The sequence below is a fragment of the Podarcis erhardii genome, assembly GCF_964252035.2.
Source record: "Podarcis erhardii genome assembly, chromosome: 9".
NCBI classification, from domain to species: Eukaryota; Metazoa; Chordata; class Lepidosauria; order Squamata; family Lacertidae; genus Podarcis; species Podarcis erhardii.
The window spans coordinates 32142614-32165906 of NC_138512.1; the positions used below are offsets into that span (position 1 = coordinate 32142614).

Consider the following 23293-nt stretch of genomic DNA (forward strand, 5'->3'; position numbering starts at 1 on the left):
CTGAGTACCAGCTCCCAAACCTTCCTGGATAACTGCTCTTTGTCATCTACGCTAGGCAGAGGCAAAGTTGGCCCTCCAGATGTTTGGGGACTACAACTTCCCTCATCCCTAGCTAACAGGACCAGTGGTCAGGAATGATGGAAGTTGTAGTCCCTAAACATCTGGAGGGCCAACTTTGCCTATGCCTCTTCTGCTTCAATAAAGACCAAAGAATTATGTGTTGTCCTTCAGGTCAAAATACTATGGGTTGGATCCAGTGGAGTCATCTTGTCCTCAGGACTGTAGGCACCCAATGCCTCAGTGCAGACATGCAGGTGTGTGATGTCACACATCCGTGTTGCGGTGGCCAGCAGTGACTCCTCTTCCTCCTCCTCTCCACAGTCTGCAAGGCATCCTTCTCCATGGGGAGAGGCTTGGACTCAGAGGCAGAGAGACTCTGCCTCTGTATCGAGCACCACCACCCCCAGAAAAGGGTGCCTCGCTGGCTGGCTGTGGAAGGTGTAGCTGAACTGCTTGCCTCTCGGGGGTAGCACTACTGCTGCCTGTTGGGTTTTTTCATTGACTTTGTGGTTGCCCAGCCCCCACGGCCCCCTGGAGTTGGCTCCTGTGGTTGGATCCATAGGAGTGTCCAATGAAAAACAGGAGTTCCTAGAGAGTCAACGAACACTATGCACTGCATCCTTTTTCTACAGGCAAATATTTTTCACATAGCGGTTTGGACAAACCCACCAAGTTTTAGATAAGTTTCCATTGTTGTACAATGATATCTGACCTGTGAAGCAGCACAGTAGCATGATCACTCTCTTTCAGTAGTACAATGAGCTCATACCAGATGCTACTATCCCCATGTTGGTGTATACCACTCAGGGTGCCTTCGGAGCTAGATATATGTGTAGCTTTGGGGTGCAAATCAGGCTTATATCTCACTATTGGGATATAATTGAGCTATAGATGCCATTAGCCTTTATGAAAACGGATAGCTTTGGTACATGTCATCGTTTTTACAGTTTTTGTGGTGCTTTCGTTTCACTGTGATTTATTGCCATTGAGTTTAAAATACATTTTGGCTGATGCTTAATCTCAGATTCATTCCCAATACACAGAAGTCACCAAAATGGATGTCATTTTCCCCCATCAGCAAAAATTTATAGAGCATTTTTGATTACTGCGCTTTTTATTCCTGTTGGTTTATCAACTATAAGTGAAAATATTCATCCAAGCAGAGATGCGCTTTCTGTTTGCATTAAAATGCCTCTCAATGAAAAAAAAACAACCCAGTGGGGGTGATTCCAGTGGAATAATATGTACCCCCTCTATTTCAGTTGTCGTGGGTGGATATGAATTTTAAATCTCCAGCTGGAATTCAATCAAGCAGAACCAAGCACCAGATGGTTATCGGTGCAATAGCCCGACAGATGTGTCCCTGGCTCCACAGCTGCTCTTGATACTCAAATGGCAATATTTAAATTACATAAATATACAATATTTTTTAAAAATGTAACTGAAGAGAAAAAGTATCAATGGCTGCCCTACTGGTCCTCAAAAATAAATATAAACTGTAAGTCACTGATTCAAAACACTAATATTTGTTTGTTAGTTTTGGCTGGGAGGCTGTTTTCTATGCAAGCACATCCCAGTGTCAGTCATATGCTACATCTTCCTGTTTCTAATGGTCCTTCTGGGTAATCATCATGCACTATTTTTCTCCATAGAAAAATAAGAATTCAGTTTCTATTTTAAAGCTAGAGTGTTTGGGAAATGAGTCATAATGAATAGATATGTAGCAGACCAGCAGGAAATGAAGAGCTATTTGGAAAGAAGAATCTAAGATATCGTCAACAATTCCAATGCTAGGAGTCCTTTTTCCCGTCCCTCTTGCTGAGTCTCGAAACCTACCTACTGTTAGGTTTAACAAACAATGTTTAATAAGTAGCCTACTTTTCTTTACCCAAACCTCAAAGACATAAAAAACATATTCTACAAGGAAAAATCTGTGTTTTCCTTCAGACACAGATAAAATGTGCCATATTCCTAGTAGCAGATGGTAAACGGTGTTATGTATACAGCACCATAACTGGTATAATAGTAAATAAGCATATATTTTCTATATATACACCATTTTTATGAAGCAAATGAACCTTTGTTTCACATCCCTTAGAGTTTAGAAACTATGCGAACATTCCTTTGTGCAACTCTGCAACGCCGATTTTAGCACGCACATATGCAAACTACTACTGCAATGTAATTAATTCTCAAACTGCAAATCTGTGTGGGCTTACTTAGAAATGAACACCACTGAACTCAGTGATCCTTATTTGTAAGTAAATATGAACTGAGCTGCATTACATTATTATAATCCACAAACAAGGCTAGTCAGGATAGTTGAACTCAATCATCGCCTCTTACTGAGCCATTCATTCCGAGAGATCTCATAGCTCTCAACAGCAGTGCGGCTGGCCACCCACTAAGAACTGTAACAAAGAGGTTCTCCTTCCTTTTTGAGGCCTGCTGCGGTACTGTAAAAGTGCAAGTGTCTCTATTTGCGCCACAACAGGGCTGGGGTGATGGTTTAGAAACAGCACACCTGGTCACCAAGCCTGTTGTCTAATTGGTGGAGGGTGTTCTGCCACATCCAGATAAGCCATTTTGGGACTAGGTATGCAAACTGTGATTTCTGTAGAGAAAGCAAAATATAGCAAAGGCAGGAAAGAAATTCTCACTCAGGACATGGTGTTGAAGCAACCTTATATTCAACATCAACTTCGTTGGACTGGTCATGTTGTGCGTATGCCTGATGATCATCTTCCAAAGCCACTACTCTATTCCAAACTTAAAAATGGAAAGCGTAATGCTGGTGGACAACAAAAGAGGTTTAAAGACTGTCTCAAGGCAAATCTAAAAAAATGTAGTATTAACACTGACAACTGGGAAACACTGGCCTGCGAGCGGTCCAGTTGGAGAACAACCTTTACCAAAGGTGTCATGGGCTATGAAGACACCCGAATTCAGGACGCAGGGGAGAAACATGCTAAGAGGAAGGCATGCTTGGCAAATCCACACCATGATCAACTCCCACCCAGAAACCAATGTCCCCACTGTGGAAGGACGTGCGGATCCAGAATTGGCCTCCACAGTCACTTACGGACTCATTGTTAAAACCGTGTTTATGGAAGACCATCTTACTCAGCTACGAGTGATTGCCAAAGAAGAAGATGATATTTAAGTACTAGTCTGGTAGCCATAGGTGAGGAGGATTTGCATGAAGGCAAATGAACAAGCTGGTATTGAATGGATTGAGGGATCCCCCAGGGGACATAGCTAATGAGCATCCATCTTGATTTGCCAGCCCAAAGTGCGGAGGCGAGATTATATCCCGTCTGCATTATTTGTTCTGATTTGCTTACAGTGCCATTATATGACAATGATCATTTGTTCTGCATTCATCCTGATTTGCTTGTGGGGTATTCGTATGCATACCATTTAACCATATTCCAATACGGTTGTCTTGCTCATTTCAATAGAATAAAAGATCCATTTGCTCCACTGAAATGAATGGGAAATCGCTGCAAGCAGGAACCTTAAGAGCTCCTACGTATGTTATATCACTGAATCAGGTCAAAGGATACATTAATCACTACGGCAGGCTTCCTCAACCTCGGCCCTACAGATGTTTTTGGCCTACAACTCCCATGATCCCTAGCTAGCAGGACCAGTGGTCAGGGATGATGGAAATTGTAGTCTCAAAACATCTGGAGGGCCGAGGTTGAGGAAGCCTGCACTACAGCATCATGTAAAAAAATGGACAACCTATTCATTAGGAGCATTATGTTTATAATATGTTGTATACCAAATGGATTTCATATTTGTTTTGGTGGGGCCATAAATCCTAGCAAATACTTATAGATTCATATAAAATTGATTCTCATTGGTTATCTTACCTGTATGGTATCCTACCCGTAGCAATACATTTGATTGCCTGAAATTCTATTGTTGAAGAGTCTTAATTATCAATGTCACTGTATCTTTCAAGGTTGGGGTTAGGAAACAGCGAGTTGTAGCAGCTGTTCAAAAGCTTTATTATTGCAATGGATCACATTTATTAAAGCCTCATAAAGTTACAAACAGTTGTAATAAAAGAACAGTTCCAACAATGTGAAGTGGTCCATTACACGTTGAGTATGACAACTTTATTATTACTATTACAATTATTAAAGAGAAATATATTGCCCACGAACCCAGAAGCAAAGGACCATAACAGACCAACATATCATTGCAGCAACATAATCTTCCCTAAAATGCAAATAATTACATAGGACAATTCCATAAATGAGATAGTGAGTCACAATTACCAGGTAATATCTAGGACGTGCTTTTCAATGAAACAAACTACTATTAGAGTAAAATAAGGAAGACATAGAGAAATTTGGGTTTTAAACTTCATTTGTACTAGACCCCAATGTCTGGCGTGTATCAGGCCCTCAAAGGCAGCTATCATTCAAAACTATAAAGCAGTAACATTATAAACACAATAATAAAACAATTGCTGCTGCAGTATTAGATTGTAAGGGCGTTTGAAATAGCTATAAATAAAGGCCTTCTTCAAAACACTTAAAAGCCATCAGTGAATGTCGCTGACGTTCCTCCTGATGGAAGAAGTTCCCCAGAGTGGATGTCACAACTGAGGAGGTCCTGCCTCTCATAGCTTTCAGCTTTGCTTTCAAAGGCTGAGGCCCTTGGAGAAGGGTCTGATAAATTTACCCAAGCACACCAGAGGACTCATATGGGAGGAGATGACCTCTGAAATATCTGGTCCTGGGACATACAGTGGTACCTCAGGATACAGACGCTTCAGGTTACAGACTCCGCTAACCCAGAAATAGTACCTCAGGTTAAGAACTTTGCTTCAGGATGGGAACAGAAATCGTGTTTCGGCGGTATGGCAGCAGCAGGAGGCCCCATTAGCTAAAGTGGTGCTTCAGGTTAAGAACGGACCTCCAGAACGAATTAAGTACTTAACCTGAGGTACCACTGTAGAAGGAATAGCTAACCTTCAGGGGGTTTTGAGGGCTGCATTGAATCATAGTCAATCCGCCTGGGGACATGTGTTAAAAATAAGTGGGACCAAACTGTAAAAAATGGTATGTTGAGAATTCAAAGCTGACTTCCAAAACTCTCTCCCATCATCTATTATACACTATTTTAAATCATTTTTAATCATTCATTATTAAATTCACTTAAGACAGGCATGACCAAACTTGGCCCTCCAGCTGTTTTGGGACTACAACTCCCATCATCCCTATCTAACAGGACCAGTTGTAAGGGATGATGGGAATTGTAGTCCCAAAACAGCTGGAGGGCCAAGGGTGGCCATGCCTGATTAAGATAATAATAATATAAATTTAGAAAAATTAAAGGACAGATTTGGGGGAGGTGTCTTGGGGGTACAAAAACAGTTAGAGATCACAGCTGGGGACATATGGAACCGACAAATAATTTCATTTTCTTAAAAATGTAAAATGTTATTAATTTGTAAAAAAATGAACAAAAGCAGAGTGCCTTGAGAAGACAAAAAACAACAATTTGAATTGCATTGGAAAAGGCAATGTCTTTTGATGGCCTAGTGTCCCTCAGGCTGTTTGATGCAAAACAATGCACTTCCTTCTTTATGGAAGCATTCAAACACTGGCAAAACTAGTGATAGAGATTTCAGATGTTATCAATAGACTTGATAGATTACTCCGGGCAGCCCTTCATCCAGAGAACAGGATATTCAATAGAAAAATCAGCTATTTCTTAGAGACATAGAAATAAATGAAACTTCAAGTTACATATTATAATTGCATGCATGGTCTTGCAAGAAAGCCACCTTCATATTTCACAGAAATTGAAGTTGTTTTCTAAAAACCTAAGAAACAAAAAGTTCCCACTGGTCATAACAATCTCTCCAGCCCTGCAATTTTAAAAGATCTGGAAACAAAACTGATTACTACACATTAAGCATCTACTATATTTTGGGGGAAATGGTTTGTCTGTCTGCCCAACTGTTCTCTGTTGGTTTGGATGCTTATCATTGCCAAACTCAGCACAAGGTTTCCTGAGATGGGGCTAGCAATCATCAACATTTGGAAACTGGACACCATTTTGAATCAAGATGGACGACTGAAATATAATTCAGACATGACTAACTTTTTGCCTTGGGTTTGATTGTTTCTCTAGATATTGTCACCAAACTTGGCATGAAAGGTGTGAGCAGTAGTCTCCATCAATGTTTGGTGCCAGGCAACAAATTAAATCAAAATGGTGGACCAAAACATGAAATTGCCATAACATCTCCATTTTGAGGGGTGGGGTCCAAACTCACAAATTACACTATTCACTTAAAAATCATAATTTTGGGGTACCTCAGATTCCCAGGCAGTGCTAGGTATTCCCCACTAGCAGCATATAATTTAGCCTGAGTGAGTAGAACATGTATATGATTGCTACTTTTTATCCTCCTACTTAAGTCTCCATGTGGAGGCTGCATACATCAAAATTATTATTTCCTTAAGAACAGCATGTATATAGTATCTAGGTCTTTACCACTGAATAACTGTCTATGGTGTTTTTTTTTCTTGCTACAATTGAGAATTGGTGTGTGTGTGTAATGGAGCTCACTGAAAAATCACTGTTGTTTTTGTCTGTTTGAGAACAGTTGTTTTTGTCTGTTTGAGAACAATCTAGGAGTCTTGGTTGACCACAAACTTGACATGAGCCAACAGTGTGACGCGGCAGCTAAAAAAGCCAATGCAATTCTGGGCTGCATCAATAGGAGTATAGCATCTAGATCAAGGGAAGTAATAGTGCCACTGTATTCTGCTCTGGTCAGACCTCACCTGGAGTACTGTGTCCAGTTCTGGGCACCACAGTTCAAGAAGGACACTGACAAACTGGAACGTGTCCAGAGGAGGGCAACCAAAATGGTCAAAGGCCTGGAAGCGATGCCTTATGAGGAACGGCTAAGGGAGCTGGGCATGTTTAGCCTGGAGAAGAGGAGGTTAAGGGGTGATATGATAGCCATGTTCAAATATATAAAAGGATGTCACATAGAGGAGGGAGAAAGGTTGTTTTCTGCTGCTCCAGAGAAGCGGACACGGAGCAATGGTTCCAAACTACAAGAAAGAAGATTCCACCTAAACATTAGGAAGAACTTCCTGACAGTAAGAGCTGTTCGACAGTGGAATTTGCTGCCAAGGAGTGTGGTGGAGTCTCCTTCTTTGGAGGTCTTTAAGCAGAGGCTTGACAACCATATGTCAGGAGTGCTCTGGTGGTGTTTCCTGCTTGGCAGGGGGTTGGACTCGATGGCCCTTGTGGTCTCTTCCAACTCTATGATTCTATGATTCTATGAGATATTGATTGTGTCCCTTTTTAACTTTTCTCCCCATTTAACCACATACATGTTTCACTCCCCCCCCCAAAAAAAAGTCTATAAAAAAGAATAGGGTAGGAATACAAAGTTTCATATCAGAAATGAACTAACATCAGTATGTTGGCTAAATTATATGTTGTTGTTGTTTCTGGACTTCCTGTAATATCATCCTTATGGAACTTCTGAGGCAAAGGTCAAGTTATTGCAGCTCTCAAGCCTTTATGGGTTTTATTATTTTTTGCAGACTTTTATAATAATAGGCTGTGAGGTAACTAGTCTTCCAAAGCCTGCAGCACCTTTTTTCTCTTTTTGTTGTTCTAATAATAATAATAACATAGCCTCAGGCTTTTTAAAATAGCTTGAACGCTCTAAAAATATACGTGCGTCTTCAAAACTTATCTTGTCTTACATGAGGTCCTGCCAAGTTGTCTTCCCCTATTTCAGAAATATGAACTATACATATGGAACCAAATTAACCTCTGGCACTTCTCCACTATGTAGGAGTATATTCTGCAAGTGAAATAATATTATAAACGAAGTGCATTTTCAGGACAGTTATTCCGAAACCTGAAGTAGCACCTGTACCTAAAAAAGAAATACAGCTCTAAATTATGTGTTGATTTAGTATTCATATTCATGTGTAGAATTGTGTTTATTGTATAAGCATCTCTGTGACGACTTTCTGTGCTCTTGTGTTGAAAATAATAATAATAAAAGGGGGGGGTGAGAAACGAAAGTGTTTTTTCCTCAGTAGTTATTCTATAACCTTCCTGCCACTGAAAAGTAGCATCAGCACCTGATTTATCCTAGGTGACTGCTGACTGGGAGTTACTGCTCATATGAGGCTATTCCTGTTATAACTCATGTGAAAACAGGACATTCAATCCAACTAACGGCCAAACTGCATGTTATGATAGTCACACAGTCTGCCCTTAAGTGGAGGATTTTCCTCCCCCAACTTGTATCTGCAATGGGTCTGATCTGGACTAGCAATCCTCCGCCTTCCCACTTGCAGGTGCTAACACACACATGCAAATGCAAGTGCAGTTATTCTGTGGTGTTTAAAATATTTTATTTTGTCACTGTCATCATGTATTTGAAGTGGACAATCTCAGGTCTAGGGACCCAATGTGGCCCTCCATACGTCTCTAACTGGCCCACAGGATGCTCCCTTAGCAATACACACACCCTTTCTTCCCAGGACACAATCCTCACCTGTTTGCGCCACACCTTCCTTGAGTGTTTTGTCTGGCTGGAATATGACCTTCAATGTCTCTTAAGTGGCCTGGATGGGGGATAAACAGCAGTTTTAGAATGTGGATAATCAGATTATTCCTTAAGGTGGGAATGATCATATATGCAAATATAGGATGGGGGACACCTGTCTTGACATCAAGTACATGTGTAAAGGACCAAACTAATATGAGGGCCAAAACTAATATGAGGGCAAACTTAACATGCGTCAATAGTATGATGCAGTGGCAGAAAAAGCTAATGCTATTCTAGTGTCCAGATTAAGGGAAGTAATCATAGCTGTCAACCTTCCATTTTTTGCAGGAAATTCCCTTATTCCAGCACCGTTTCCCGCTACTTCTCACTGCTATCCCGGATTGTTAGATATCTCGTAGACTGTCAGGTGAGGCTGCTGGTCCCTTATTTTCGAGGCTGCTGATCCCTTATTTTCAAATCCGAAAGTTGACAATTATGGAAGTAATATTCTGCCTTGGTCCGACCTCACCTGGAGTCCTGTGTCAAGAAGGATATTGACAAGAATGCCGAGGAGAGTGACCAGGACAATAAAGGGTTTGGAAACCAAGCCTTATAGGGAGGCATGGACAGGTAAGCATAGGCTGTAACTCTCTCTAGGCAGCACCAGGGGCCTAATCCTTGCTTGCCTGTCTCTGGCATGCTGGGGAGATGTGCTGAGTGGAGGATGAGGGACCCTTCACACACACAACACTGCAGCTCCCGTCATCCCTGACCACTGGGCCTGCTGGCTAAGGCGGATGGGAGTCGTTGCCCCACAGCATCTGGCGCGCCGCAACCTCCCCGTCTGCAGTATACTCGGAGTCGAGTGTGAATTTCATGCTCTTTATTCAGCTCGTAGTAACGGACGTTCCTCTCCTTCGTGGCGTGCAAAAGAAGAAACATAAACGCAAACAAGCGCTTAGCCAGGCACCAACTCTGCGAAGCAACAGGAGCGGCCTCTTAAGGCGACTAAGATGGTCTGCCGGCCCCCCTCGTGGAACCCTGACGATGGTTCCTCCTCTAGCTCTCCAGTGCAGTTCTGATGGGAGGACGGAGGGGCCCCGCAAGCGCCGCTCGGAGAGTAGGGGGCGGTCTGGAGAGAGAAAGAGGAACCGCGCGGCGCGCCCAGAGGGCGGCACTTGCCACCCGAGGCCGCTCCGCGCAAGACTTTTACGCGCGGCACACAGTCTCCGCCCTTCGCGCGCTACTGCGCGTGCGGCCGATCCGCCGGGCGGTCACGGGATGCGGGGCTGACAGGGGAGCGGCTCAGTGGGGCTGGCGGAGCCATGGGGCGCGGGAGCCGCCCGAGGGGACCTTGCTTGCTGCCGCTGCTGCCGCTGCTGCTGCTGCTGCAGGCGGCGGTGGCGAGCGGCGAGGCGCCCTCGCTGCCTCTGGTCCTCAACACCTGGCCCTTTAGGAAAGCCGCCGAAGCAGGTGCTGTTTCGTTTCCTCCAGGGCTTCCGTGGTTGCGCAGAGGAGAGGCTCGAGCGGGCGGAGAGGAACCCCTCGCCCCGTCCTAGGTTTGCCCCAAACTTTGTTTGGGCTCCCCCCACCCGGCACCCCGCTTTCTAGATTCATGATCCAGCCCGGGTCTCAGCGCCACATTGGCAAATCTGCAAAGATCCTTGCAGGCGGTTGTGTGCGTGCTGCACGCTGGCATCTCTGGGCTGGGAGAACATCGCACGCTGGCATTAGATGTCTCGAGCAGGTTGTGTTGAGCCTTCCTAAAGTCAGGCGTTGATGAGAAACATAAGAGCAGAGCAGTCGCTTTTTCGGAGCCCAGGCCCTCCGATCACTTGGGGCTAGTGAAGCAGTAAGGAGGACCCCTTGCTTTGAGGGTGGGGGAGGAATTCAAGCTTACCAGATTTGGGCTGCTTGGAGAGGGATACTTCACCGTCAGCAGTGTCCTGCCAGACCCTGGGACCCAATTGTTCTTTCCTCCCCGCTCCCTTCCCCTTTTTCTTATTTACGGGAGCCACTATCTCAGTCCCAAAAATCTGTCTGTGGGAAGAGGAGGGGAAAGGCAGTCTGTGCATGTTCAACAGTGCTCTTTTTAAAACAAGACATAATGTTTGCATTGAAATACGAGAAAGGGTGGTGACAGTTTAAGCCTGGTCAGATGAACTAGCCATCCACACTGCTACTGTTAAACTTCCTTGGCTTTTCTCTGCTACTTTCCTCTTCCTTGTTTGGTGTGGGACATTTTACGTTCTGGTTTAACGAGACATAATCTACATTATGTCTCGTTAAACCAGAACATAAAATGTCCCACACCAAACAAGGAAGAGGAAAGTAGCAGAGAAAAGCTACATAATTTGGTCTACTAGGCCACAGCAACATCTTGTGGCCAGTTGTGCAACATAGATTTCTGCTGGCAGCTCTTGTGGTGGGTGTCTTCACTGGATTCATAACAGCAACATCAGACAGTGCACAGATATGATTTTACACAGTGTGTAAAAAGCGTACTCACTTCCTTCTAGTGAGTGTGCATGCATCTGGGAAAAGATTAATGAGTCCTCTCCCTTGCCCAATATATCCATAAAGTTTGTGCTAAAGTCCATCTTGAGGAAATTCTTGCACCATAAGTGACATGCCTGGCTTGTGAAGGAAGCATATGGAGCAACATTAAATGGTTTTAAACCCCTCAGTGAAATGCCATACAAATGGTTTAAAAATATTTTTCCCCCTTTAACTAGCACATTGTTGCCATATAGTGAGGGTTATCCCATCTCCACCCAGCCCTCCACCCCCAGTCCATTCCTGTTTTGCTGCAACTTGATGTAGACATGTAGCTAGGAAAACTTTCCCTGCCATTTATCACCATGCCAGAAAAAGCTTCCCCACTTAAAAGAGCAGGGCCAGGTTTTTTTATTATAAAAAAATGGAAGTTATCTACCCTTGTGCTGCTTTGCTTTTACTTCTAAACATAATTGGCTCATTGGAGACTCTGGGCTTGAAGAAAAAGAAATTAGAATGAACTCAACATTTGTCACATCAGACAAATGCGCCATTTTTAATCTATAGCTTGCTTGCCAACTGTGGCTGATGCCAGATTGGCAGGGCAGGGGGAGAATACAATGAGAAGCAGACAGTTGACAATTAATGTCTAGGAATCCCAGGTTTAAGAGTTTTGCCACCGATGCTACATTCCCTGAACATGATGGATTTAGTTTTCTTGTATTTATTGACCAGCCTCCATAAAATCAGGACAATGAACACTTACACATTTGCACTGTACTGTGTATTCTAGGGATGGGAATTGGGGATGTGCTTTTTAAGAATATGACTTCTACGTACTTTACATGTGGAGTGAGTGGGATTTTTTTGTTGTTGTTCCTTTCAGCTTGGAGTACCTTACTGGCAGGTGGTTCTGAACTGGATGCAGTAGAGAAAGGCTGTGGTCAGTGTGAAGTTGAGCAATGTGATGGAAGTGTGGGGTATGGAGGACACCCAGATGAACATGGAGAAACAACATTGGATGCTATGATTATGGATGGGTAAGGAATCCCACATCATTCCTAACAGGCATAGGGGTTCTGCTATCAATTGCACGCAGCTCCTCCATGTTCAGAATCTTCCCCATTCACTTCAAAGAGTAGACAGTTTTGTTCTAGCTGCCCTCTCCATTGAAAAGCTGATGGGAACCTATGAGCCCAGAAGGGCATGCGTGCATCTGAGACTGACTGGGCTGTTACTAGGGATGGGGTTTTTCTTCTAAATCTTTATGTCAGTCTTATCCACACATATATTTTTTTCTAGTTTCTGTTGCACTCCTTGATCTCAAGAAGTACAGTTTCTTTACTGGCTTATTGCATTATTATGCACATTATTTCATACACACTCCAGGGTCTCTAAAGTAACTAGCAGATAAACAAACATATGGCAATGTATGTAACTGGCCCTGCTCTCATGAGAAGCTGTGCACTAGTAGCAATAGAGTGTATGCATTTGGTTTAGCAAGTCAGGTTTAGCTCTATTTTTTCCTATCACTAAATATGCTTTAAAATGTCAGTTTAAAGAGAGCACATGCCCATCTGAACTGTAGTCTATAGCAGTGGTCCCCAAACTTTTTTACCCACAGACCACTTGCAAATTGTTGAGGCTGACCACTTAAATGGTTTTTTCTGCCTGCTGTAGCAATCGTACTGTGCTAGATGCTGTATGAATTTTAATTGTGTCTTTATTGCTGCTTTAATTTCCTGCATATTGCATTTTATTCTATTACAATGTGAATTCCATAGAATTCACGTTATAATACATTAAAATGCAATATGAGAAATTAAAAGCAATTAGAATGCAGTTAAAAGTCAGAATGAATATTTAAAGCAATAGATGTGTTATATTCAACTACAAATCCACAGACATGCCACAAACCACCTGAATAAACCACTCATATTCTGTGGACAGTCATTTGAGAATTCCCCATCTACAGATTCAACCCATTTAGTCTAATGGGATTGCAAGTAACGTTTGGACACCAATCTTCATTTTTATACTTATCTCATGCTTGTCCTTTAGATGTGGCATACATTATTCTTATACTCTGCGTTTCTTAATTTAAACTTAAGACTCTGTTTGCCTGTTTTGCTTTTGGGTACATTTGTCTGTCTTTGGTCCAGTAATACTATGGAAGTTGGGGCAGTAGCTGATCTCAGACGCGTAAAAAATGCTATTGGAGTGGCACGGAAAGTGATAGAGCATACTCAGCACACCTTACTGGTTGGAGAGTCAGGTAACTTCCTTCATTTTGCTCCCTTGAAATTTTGGCTCCGCCATGCAGTGGTGGAAGGCAGCCGCCTCTGTCCACATGAAGTTAAGTTGCCTTGCTGGTGTCAAGAACTTTGTCACGAGTTGGTTGTGACAAGTTACTTGATTTCATTAAGATACAGTGCAATGCTTTAGCGCAGGTGTGGGGAACCTCTGGCCCTCCAGATGTTGCTGAACGACCACTCCCATCATCCCTGGTCATGCTCGCTGGAGCTGGTGGGAACTGTCGTTCAGTAACATCTGGCAGGCCGAAGGTTCCTCACACCTGCTTTAAATGGATAGGGGCCACTGTGCTCTGGTTTGACTTGATAGGTTATTTCTGCCCTCTTCAACATGCACTCCAGTCTCATTAAGTTCACTGTTTTGTTTTGTTTGTTTATTAAATTTCTATACTGCCCTTCATCCGAGGATCACAGGGTGGTTTACAGTATAAACACACACACACATACACACATTGGCAACCAGTGCAGTTGAGCCAGGATTGGTGTTATATGCTCAAACCATCTTTCTATGGTTTTTATCGTAAATTTCGAGGCATCTTCAGAGGCAGGCCCATGTATAACACATTGCAGTAATCGAACCTAGAGGTGTGGTGTTTACTCCCAGTTTAGAAAGGTCCCTTCTCCTCAAGGTGGGCAGTTGAGGCATTTTTGTTCTGCCAAATTTTTGATGTGTTTATTTTATCAAATTATGGTTTTGTTTGTGTATTTATTATGACTGAATGCCCTTGTGTGTAGAAGAGGGTTTTTGGTTTTTTATATACTTGGTTGGGGAACTCTTTTTGGAGAGCAAAGGTAAATGTTTTTTTTAGATTAAAATAATAAATTTGTATTGAATCGCAGCCTTCAGTGAAAAAACTCATCACTGATTTTTGGAATTTTAGCATTAGAAATTATTATTTAAAAAGTATAGCTGCAACAGATAGCTCAGAAAGGATTCTGTGAAAACACAAGCTGTGCAGTTATAAATATGACATCCCCAAAAATACTTTTCTCTTTAAAAAATTTAACAGGGAAAAAATAGAAACATACTTCAGATATAATAGATAAAAGCAACAGGATATTTTTTTAAAATAATCAATACAGTCTAAAACATTCTACTTTGAATTCTTAAAGTTTCTATCTGACAGTGTAGTGGAACATTGCTGTTTCTTATCACAAGTCTTTCATTTATGGATTCCGTGTTGCAAATTGATATACTTCCTCTTAGTTTGCTATCAGTCTTCAGCATTCTGAAGCCCCCTGATATATGTTCTTGTTCTAGAAAATGAGAAAGGCATTTCTGTTGAGGACAAAATCATAATAATGTATACACTTGTATAGGGCAGTGACTTGGGCTCTGACTGCTGTAATACAATATGAAAATGGTTTACAAGTGCCATGACGTGTTTTCATAGGGATCTCGATGAGCTGAAAAGTGTCCTCTTGCACGCTTGTTGAATTGCAAATACAGTTACATAGAAAAAGAAATTACTCATTATTTTCTGTTCCATAAAGCCTCACTATTTGCAGAAAGCATGGGGTTTCCAAGTGAAGACCTGACTACACAGAGCTCTCTTTCAATGTACTTACAGTGGCTTAATCGAAACTGTCAGCCAAACTTCTGGAAGGTAAAACACAACTTTCCCCCTTGTTTTTTCTTGTTTTATAAACCTGGTGGCTACACTGTATTAAATATTGTTCTGCCACCAATCTTGGAGGCAGTATGCCTCTGGATGCCAGCTGCAGGGAATTGCAAGCGAGGAGAGTGTTGTTGCACTCAGGTCCTGCTTACAGGCTTCCCATGGGAATCTGGCTGGCCACTGAGAACAGAATGGTGGACCAGATTGGCCTTGCGCCTGATCCAGCAGGGCTCTTCTTATGTCTGCAACATTCCCAGCACCCCACTCCATCATTGGAGCAAGCTGCAGGGGAAGAGGAATGTGCTGTGTACCAAAGAACAAATGTATGTGAATGTGTACAAGAGAGTTCTCCGATGGAGCTAGGCCTATGGAGCCAAAAGGTCCTGTTGATCAGCTTTGAGGGTCCTGCTCTTCGGTTCTCTTTGGCCTCCTGTCGAGCTAGAATTGGTCACTGCTAATACCAGCTTCTGCTAACCAGTTGAACTTGAATCCTTCCACTGCATCTGATTCTTGCTCTTATTTTCTGCCTTGTAAGTGTTGGGCACCTGATAATCCTATCTGTGTCCCCCTGCCATCACTGGACAGTTGCTTTTAAGGAGTTTTATGTACCCAGGGACTTTCCCGTGTTCTTCTATTCACCAGATCCTCTGTAGGAGCTAGGTTTAAGCTTCTTGTTTATCTTTCTCATATGCTCTTTTCTGCTCTTCCCCCACCTTGGAACTTTTTAGCTTTGTGCCATGATTAGAATCCACACATTGTTATTTCATATAAACAAGCCCAAGCTCTGCCTGCTGTTTGCCTTATTTTTAAAATCCTTTTAAAAATAATTTTTATGTTCTGGTTAAGATTTTTTTTTTTAATTGCCTCTAGCCATGCATCTGGAATTCAGGTTCATTTTAAGATCTGCTCTGAGCCTGCTGTGATCCTGATAAGTGTGTAACCATTAAATCTATGTGGACCCATTCAGCATGGGCATTTTTTGTTTTTATGCTACCTCGCTCAGATGTATAACTATGGGCACACTTAAAAAAATAAATCTCCAATTAGATATTTACTGTTAAGAAATATAATATGGAACTCCGGTACTATTCGTTTATCATTGAATCAGAAGCCTATTGTGATTTGTGTAAAATGTTTTTTTCCTTCGTTGTGCATGCAGATCCCACCCTCATGACTATCTATACCCTTCAAGTTATCCCTGCAGAAAACACAGGCTATGTAGAAACCTGTAGAGGGACCTCTGCACCCAAGATCATAGGAAGAAAGTTGAAAGATAACAACCTTTAAGGCTAGCAGGAGAAGTCTGTGTGGCTGAAGCAAAGTCTTTCTTAATTATTTTAACTTGAGCCACCAGCAAAAGGGGGAAAAATAGGGTGTGTTAGATTGTAAAGCGTGTTTGCAGGGTATGTGGAGTGGAAGTAGAGCAAGTTGAATTATCCGGCTTCAGTGCCTTTAGCCGTATGGTTTGTCTATAAAGTTGTCTCATCACAATCAGCATGGATGCTCATGAGGATTGAGAAAAACTGATCTTGAATTATAGCGGTAGGTGGTAAGATAAATTATCATGCTGCGTTTTTTGCACATAGAATGTTGATTTTTTATTTCTCTGCTGGCTGTTCATTGTAGGAAACATTTGCAAATCACATAACGTGGAATCTGAGCAGGGCTGCGATAACTAGAGTGTTTTGAGTATTGAGTTACTCTAAATTGAGGGAGATGCTTTTGTCTGTTCATTGTTTAAAGCATCTGAGCTACAGTAATTTGCCTTCGATGAAACTTCTTCATCCTTGGCATATACAGAAATCTTACACTATTCTTTTAGGATGACCGGAGGGGGGGGGGGGGATAGAAGACAGGTTTGTTTGAAATGCCAGTTTGTTTTTCTTCCAAGATTTTAATGTGAATGAAACTTTGATTGCAGAGTGTGACGCCAGATGCTTCAAAATCATGTGGCCCATACAAGCAGGCTGCAAAGTTCACCAAAGAAGAGCGGAGTGTATCAAAGAAAAGAATAGATGTTCATAACCATGACACTATTGGTATGCCTTCTTGACAGCAGCTTATTTTATGCTGCAATCCCTCTGCTTGTTTTAAATGAGTCACCAGACAAACTGAATGTGAATAATTTTAAGCGGGATATAAGGACACGATCCACTTAAGAACAAACTCTGCCTGATGCAGAGATAACACAAGTTATTCAGCAAGACATTTCCCAAGCGTGAAGCCCTAGCACCCCATGATGTTGAATGCTGTGCTGTCAGATTACGCATAGTTGCCTCTCTGCTGGTTGTGGGGCTCTGCCCAGGAGGGTGAAACGCTACTGCGTGTAGGAGCCTTGAAATGAGGAGTCTTGAGGCTGATCAGCAGCAGCCTTGGATCCACTTGATCCAAAAGTTCCTCGGGTTTCTCAGCTATGTCAATATATTGCTGGCATAGTGAAAAATTTCATGGAAGCCACCTTCCACCTTGGCCAGCATGAACTGGCAGGACTTGGGATGTGGAAGGACGCCTGCCATGTTACCCCTCACCCCATTCTGTAAATCTCCCTACTTACTGTAGGAACCTGGCCTGTGCTTCTCTGTTTAGTTCTAGAATCAGGAATGTGACATTCTATTCCCCTTTCACCTTTCCTTCCCAGTCCCCGTACATTCATACATTTATTCTACAGATACATGATGAGCATTTTTTAAAAAATACGCACATGGTCTGATGAGGCGGAACTTGTGTTAGTAGAACATGATTATCATCCAAAATCGAAGCACCACTTTGTTTTCAAGCAGGAACAACTTAATTTACTCTTTTTGCTTGCTAGTTTGCTGAACGTGCATCGAGAGTCCTCCTTCTTGAAGAAGTAATTTCAAAATGAGCTTATATATTCCAGTGAATTGATCATCCTAGTGGATATTCCAGAACTACATAGGTCTGGAAATTGTTTTTTTTTTCAAATAAGCTCAAGTTTCAACTTTACCTTTTGCAAAATTAGCTGAAGATGGGGTGGGGCGGGGGACGACAACTTTGTTTGGATCCAGCCTCTTCCATCTGCATAGTAATTAAATTTGGAATTTACAGAAGCACCTAAGTGACTTGGGAGCACAAGCCTCATTCCCAGACACTTAAGAGGCACTTCTAGTGTGATGATTAAATTCGTCACCACGAAGTAATTAGCATTTTAAAAATGTCAAATGCCAAGGTTCTTGCTAATCTAAAGGTGTGTCCTTATGAACTTTTGCACCTTGGCAGTTTGCCCAAGTCAGTGATTTATTCTTTGCTTCCCTTCTTTGGGAGGCAAAGAGCGAGCAGAACTGAACTAGGCTACTGTAGGCAGTTGCATTCTGTAGGCAAATTGCCTACTTGGCAAATAACTGAATGCAAACTTTGAACAATTGCTTCATGCTGTTTCAGTTGACACTATGTTTATGGCACTTACTGCCTTCCGGTAGCCAGTGCATGAATTATCTGGATGTGGGTCTATAAATTAACAATTAAGTGTCCTAAAATATGTATTTCCACACTTGAAGTGAATGATTATAATGCCTCCCATCTGAAGCCAGGAGCCAAAGCCCATGTTTCTGACTTAATCAGTGCAGAATTATGGGGCAGACTGTGATCCTGGTGATCATCTGTCTTCGCGGATGGGAGATTTTCTTTCTTTAAACGTAATAGATGGACTCTAGGGTGGAGTTACTCCAAACGTAAAAGAGGCCTAAGGAAGGCAAACAGTTCCCAGGTGAAGTGGATCCCATCACCATCTAGTTGTGATAAGAAAAGATTGTGGCGACTGTCGTATATTACCGGGAACTCTTAAAATAGGTGTGAGGGACCCTCAGCTTCCAAACCTGATTACACCTGTCAGCAGTGGCGTAGCGTGGGTTGTCAGCACCCGGGGCAAGGCAAGTAATTTGCGCCCCCTAACCTGTGGATTTGCGCCCCCTAACCCGTGGATTTGCGCCCCCTAACCTGTGGATTTGCCCTAACCCCAGATGTTGCGCCCGGTGCGGCCGGCCCCCCCTGCACCCCCCACGCTACGCCACTGCCTGTCAGGCCTCCCATTTGGCCTTCAAGACCATTTTGGCCCAACTGCACACAGCTGCTGTCATATATGTTGTCAGTATGGGCCAGGTCAAAATGTGGCTTAGCTGAAAAGGGGTTTGCAGGCCTGGCTGATCAGCAGTGTCTACGAAGCACTATGTAAAACAATGGATGAGATCGTGCTTTGTCCAAGGGTTACATTGCCCAGAATTTAGAAAGGGGTTTCCTGAGCTCCACCCACCTGTCAAATTTGGCCTATGAGGGGATGGGGATATAAACATTGTAACTCACTGGTCAAACCCAGTTCCCCACTTCTGTCTGAAGGACAGCAGGAGTCTGGTTTGTTTTAAAGGATGGTCGCCTAACATTACCCCTATTCAATTAACAAAATCATTAACCCATAATGCTGCTTCTAAATTCCCCACCTGTTTTCATTTGTAGGCATGATTGTGATTGGTCAGAATGGAAGCATTGCTGTGGGGACGTCTACAAATGGTGCAGACCACAAAATTCAGGGGTTAGTGTCACAATAAAATCAAGATTCCTTATTGGTGAAATTTGTTTTCCTTTCTTGAGTGCTGCTTATAGTAAGCATGAGTGTGTATGTGAACTGCTGCTGTAATGGTAATGATTTTTATATCACTTGAAAGAAGGATTTTGTGGGAAAGTGGGTATGTGAAGAATGCATGAATTTGTTTTCTGTCTTCTTCCTCTTCAATTCTATCCGTTTTAGAGCTGTGCTTGATTATATTGGATGTTTAAGTTAAGTGTTGCCTTGATATTTCAGCCCAGTTCAGCAAATATAATAATAAATATTGCTGTCCAAAAAGAATGGAATTGACGCATGGGAAAACAAAATCTGCTATTATATACAGTGGTACCTCAGGTTACATACGCTTCAGGTTACATACGCTTCAGGTTACAGACTCCGCTAACCCAGAAATAGTGCTTCAGGTTAAGAACTTTGCTTCAGGATGAGAACAGAAATTGTGCTCTGGCGGTGCAGCAGCAGCAGGAGACCCCATTAGCTAAAGTGGTGCTTCAGGTTAAGAACAGTTTCAGGTTAAGTACGGACCTCTGGAACGAATTAAGTACTTAACCTGAGGTACCACTGTACTGAGACTTACCACTACATCTTCTTGAGGTGGTAAGCTTGTGTCTGGGCTGTACTGACTACAGTCAGAGACTCCCATGACTGAACTATCCTCTGCACAGAAAACTAAATGTTGGGGAGAAGCAATTCTAAGTTTTGTGCTTTTTGGTTTGGGGGTGTGTGTCTTATTTTTTAATGAACAAGCATTCTGTCATGTATTTTGCAAGGGAAATTCGAAACTTAGGAAACTTAGACATGCACAATGAAAGTGCTCTGTATAGAAAAGTGTGGAATGGACAAATGATTGGTGGGAAGACACCCCAAAAGCAAATCAGGATGAATGGCCTTTTGTCCTCATGAGCTCTCCTCCTAAAGAAACAGAAACAAATCTGAACAAATTCTCAGTAAATACCAGACATGGTGTAACCGCTGCCTAAGCTTTGTAAGAGCAAATTTGGACAAATTCTTTGTCTGGCAGAGTCCTGAGATTGTACATATAGCTCCGAGAAGTTTACTCCAGGCAGGCACAGGTTTACTAACTCAATGAGAAGCAGGCCTCAGTGTGTCTTTGTTGCTAGCTTGTTTGTGACTCTGTTGGAACTATCAGAATCTTTCCCCATCGCCTGGCTGTTTTCATTGGATTAACATCACCTTCGTCTTTCTTAGACGTGTGGGAGACTCTCCAATTGCTGGAGCTGGAGCATATGCAGATAGTACAGTTGGAGCTGCAGCTGCCACTGGAGATGGGGATTTGATGATGCGCTTCTTGCCCAGGTTTTTATATTCTGTGAACTCTTTGGGTCTTTTTGATACTGGGCTTAATTGTGAGACCACCCTGGGGTAAAAGATGGGCTTTGCACAGGCAAGCTCAGAAGCTGCACTGCACTGCTTCAAGCCTTAGGGGTGTCACTAGGCATGCCCACAGGTCCTTCGTGATGTAGAAAAACAACATCATCTTGGGGATGTTGCTTAGCCTTGTCCAAACAGTAGTTATCAACCAGGATTTTGAACTAATAATAGCTATTTCACATTTCGTTTAAATGTGCAGACTCTCTTTCTACATTCCTAGCTGTAGAAGAATTTTGAAGGGAACTAGTGTTCAGTTCATATTGCACCCAAGCATTAAGACCTGGACAAATTCATATTCCAAACCAGTTAATTATGAGTTTTTGATAACCCAGGGGCTTTGCTCACAGTGGATCACTAGGGCCAAATCAAACCATTCCAGAGATAGGGAACCACCACTAAAAAGGCGCTGTCTTGGTTTTTTATCCCGTGTCAACGTTGGGCAAATTCGTGCAAGATTCCCTTTTCGTTATCAGCGGAGGAGGGTTTTTTTAAAGGTTCATTTCCTCCTCCTTGGCATACTATGCATACTATGACACTTGGAGAACCTTTGTGCTAATATCTGTTTTTTTCCTTAAATCAGCTATCAAGCCGTGGAGTATATGCGAACAGGAATGGATCCCACCATAGCCTGCCAGAAAGTTATTTCTAGAATTCAGAAATATGAGCCATACTTCTTTGGTGCCGTTATCTGTGCCAACGCAAGTGGAAGCTATGGTGCGTCTACCTCAGAAGTTTGTTTTGTGCAAATTTATAGGTTGGAATAAGTTCGCAACACTTGGATTCTGTGTTCGTTGCCCATTTGTCACATCAGCATGCAGGAAAGGACTCAAAACAAAATATTCACTTTTTTGGGGGGCGGGGGACAGAGTCTGAGACTCTGCTTCAAAGCAATCCAAGATCAGTCATGCTGGGTATCTCATTATTGAGCCCTTGGATCACCATGCAGAATCATTTTGCTAATCGATATGACGTATTGGGTTAGGCTGCTCAGTGCACTTCTTTTATCTTTGATTTCCCACAGTTCTCCGTTTGAAAGATTAGAGACCCGTGGACTCATTACATTTGCCAGTATTAAGATGTAAATTGAAACAAAATATACTAAACTTGGAATTATATTTTAGGTTGTGAAGGCCATAGTGCTAGCTGGAGACTCTTTCGTCTTCAAGAGTTTAAAACAAGTGAAGGAAAGATGACTTTTTTAAAAGAAAGCGCAATGCTGGGTTAATTAAGGCTATAAAAGAACAATTGCACAATTGTAGCTGAATTAATAGTGGGATCCTTAGATGTTAAAAGCACAAGGAGACAGATTAATGCGCCTCTCATAGTTTGTTCTCTCTTTATTCTCTTATCTCTCCCTTTCCTGACACAGGTGCTGCCTGCAATAAAGTTTCAGGATTCACACAGTTTCACTTTATGGCTTCTAATCCCACTTTGAAGCAACCATCTGAGCAAATAATAGACTGCATTTAACACAGCCCCCCCCGCCCCCCCTAAACTTAAAGAATTCACTGGAAGAAACGAATAAGACAAAATTAGACGATTGCCATTGCCATTTTTTACAAAAATTAGTTGTGCACACAACTTCCCCATAAATTATAGCGCAGAGGGGTTACTGATTTGTGCCAAGGAGCCTTTATTCTCTGTCTTAAGACTGTAATCTTTTGGCCCCTGGGAGGAGAGGGGGGCAGAGAAAGAGAGTGCCAGATCTCCGCCCCCTAGGCTTTCCTGTTGCCCTTCTGACATCAAAGAGAGAGAGCAGGAGCCATCGCTGTCTCATCCTCCTGACATGCTCCCAGAATGGGAAGATTTCCCCTCAAGATTTCTCATTAATTTCCTCCTTGTTATTTTCTATAGGAGGGTAAATGTTCCAAACTAAATAAGGTAAAAGGGTAAAGGAGGGTTTCCGTGAGTCTAGCAGGAAACTGAATTTTAGGGGGCCTTCACTCTTCACATCAAAGAGAGAGAGCAGGAGCCATCGCTGTCTCATCCTCCTGACATGTTCCCAGAATGGGAAGATTTCCCCTCAAGATTTCTCATTAATTTCCTCCTTGTTATTTACTATAGGAGGGTAAATGTTCCAAACTAAATAAGGTAAAAGGGTAAAGGAGGGTTTCCGTGAGTCTAGCAGGAAACTGAATTTTAGGGGGCCTTCACTCTCCGCCCCTACAATTTAAGATTGTAGCCTTAATTTTTCTTTCCCGTATTGCTGACCCTTAAGTAAATTTAAACAGAATAAGCTGAGTAAAGAAATTCACTCAAATATATGCCGAGATATTTC

The 23293-nt window shown here is 42.5% G+C and overlaps 1 protein-coding gene across 1 annotated transcript; it reads left to right on the forward strand.

Moving 5' to 3' along the window:
- The first annotated feature begins 9887 nt into the window (after positions 1-9887).
- Positions 9888-22628, forward strand: AGA (aspartylglucosaminidase). The gene is made up of 9 exons (XM_081875444.1): positions 9888-10090; positions 12000-12153; positions 13276-13388; positions 14920-15032; positions 16966-17083; positions 19515-19590; positions 20833-20940; positions 21596-21729; positions 22385-22628. The coding sequence occupies exons 1-9, from the start codon at positions 9943-9945 to the stop codon at positions 22483-22485; spliced, it is 1065 nt and encodes a 354-aa protein (XP_081731570.1). The 5' UTR covers positions 9888-9942; the 3' UTR covers positions 22486-22628.
- The last annotated feature ends 665 nt before the right edge of the window (positions 22629-23293 follow it).

What these genes read in the sequence shown, in the direction of transcription:
- AGA (XM_081875444.1), top strand. Translation starts at nt 9,943, where the DNA reads ATGGGGCGCGGGAGCCGCCCGAGGGGACCTTGCTTGCTGCCGCTGCTG. An exon ending in GATGCTATGATTATGGATGG is followed by an intron (nt 12,154 to 13,275) that starts GTAAGGAATCCC and finishes TCTTTGGTCCAG; the next exon opens with TAATACTATGGAAGTTGGGG. An exon ending in ATGATGCGCTTCTTGCCCAG is followed by an intron (nt 20,941 to 21,595) that starts GTTTTTATATTC and finishes TCCTTAAATCAG; the next exon opens with CTATCAAGCCGTGGAGTATA.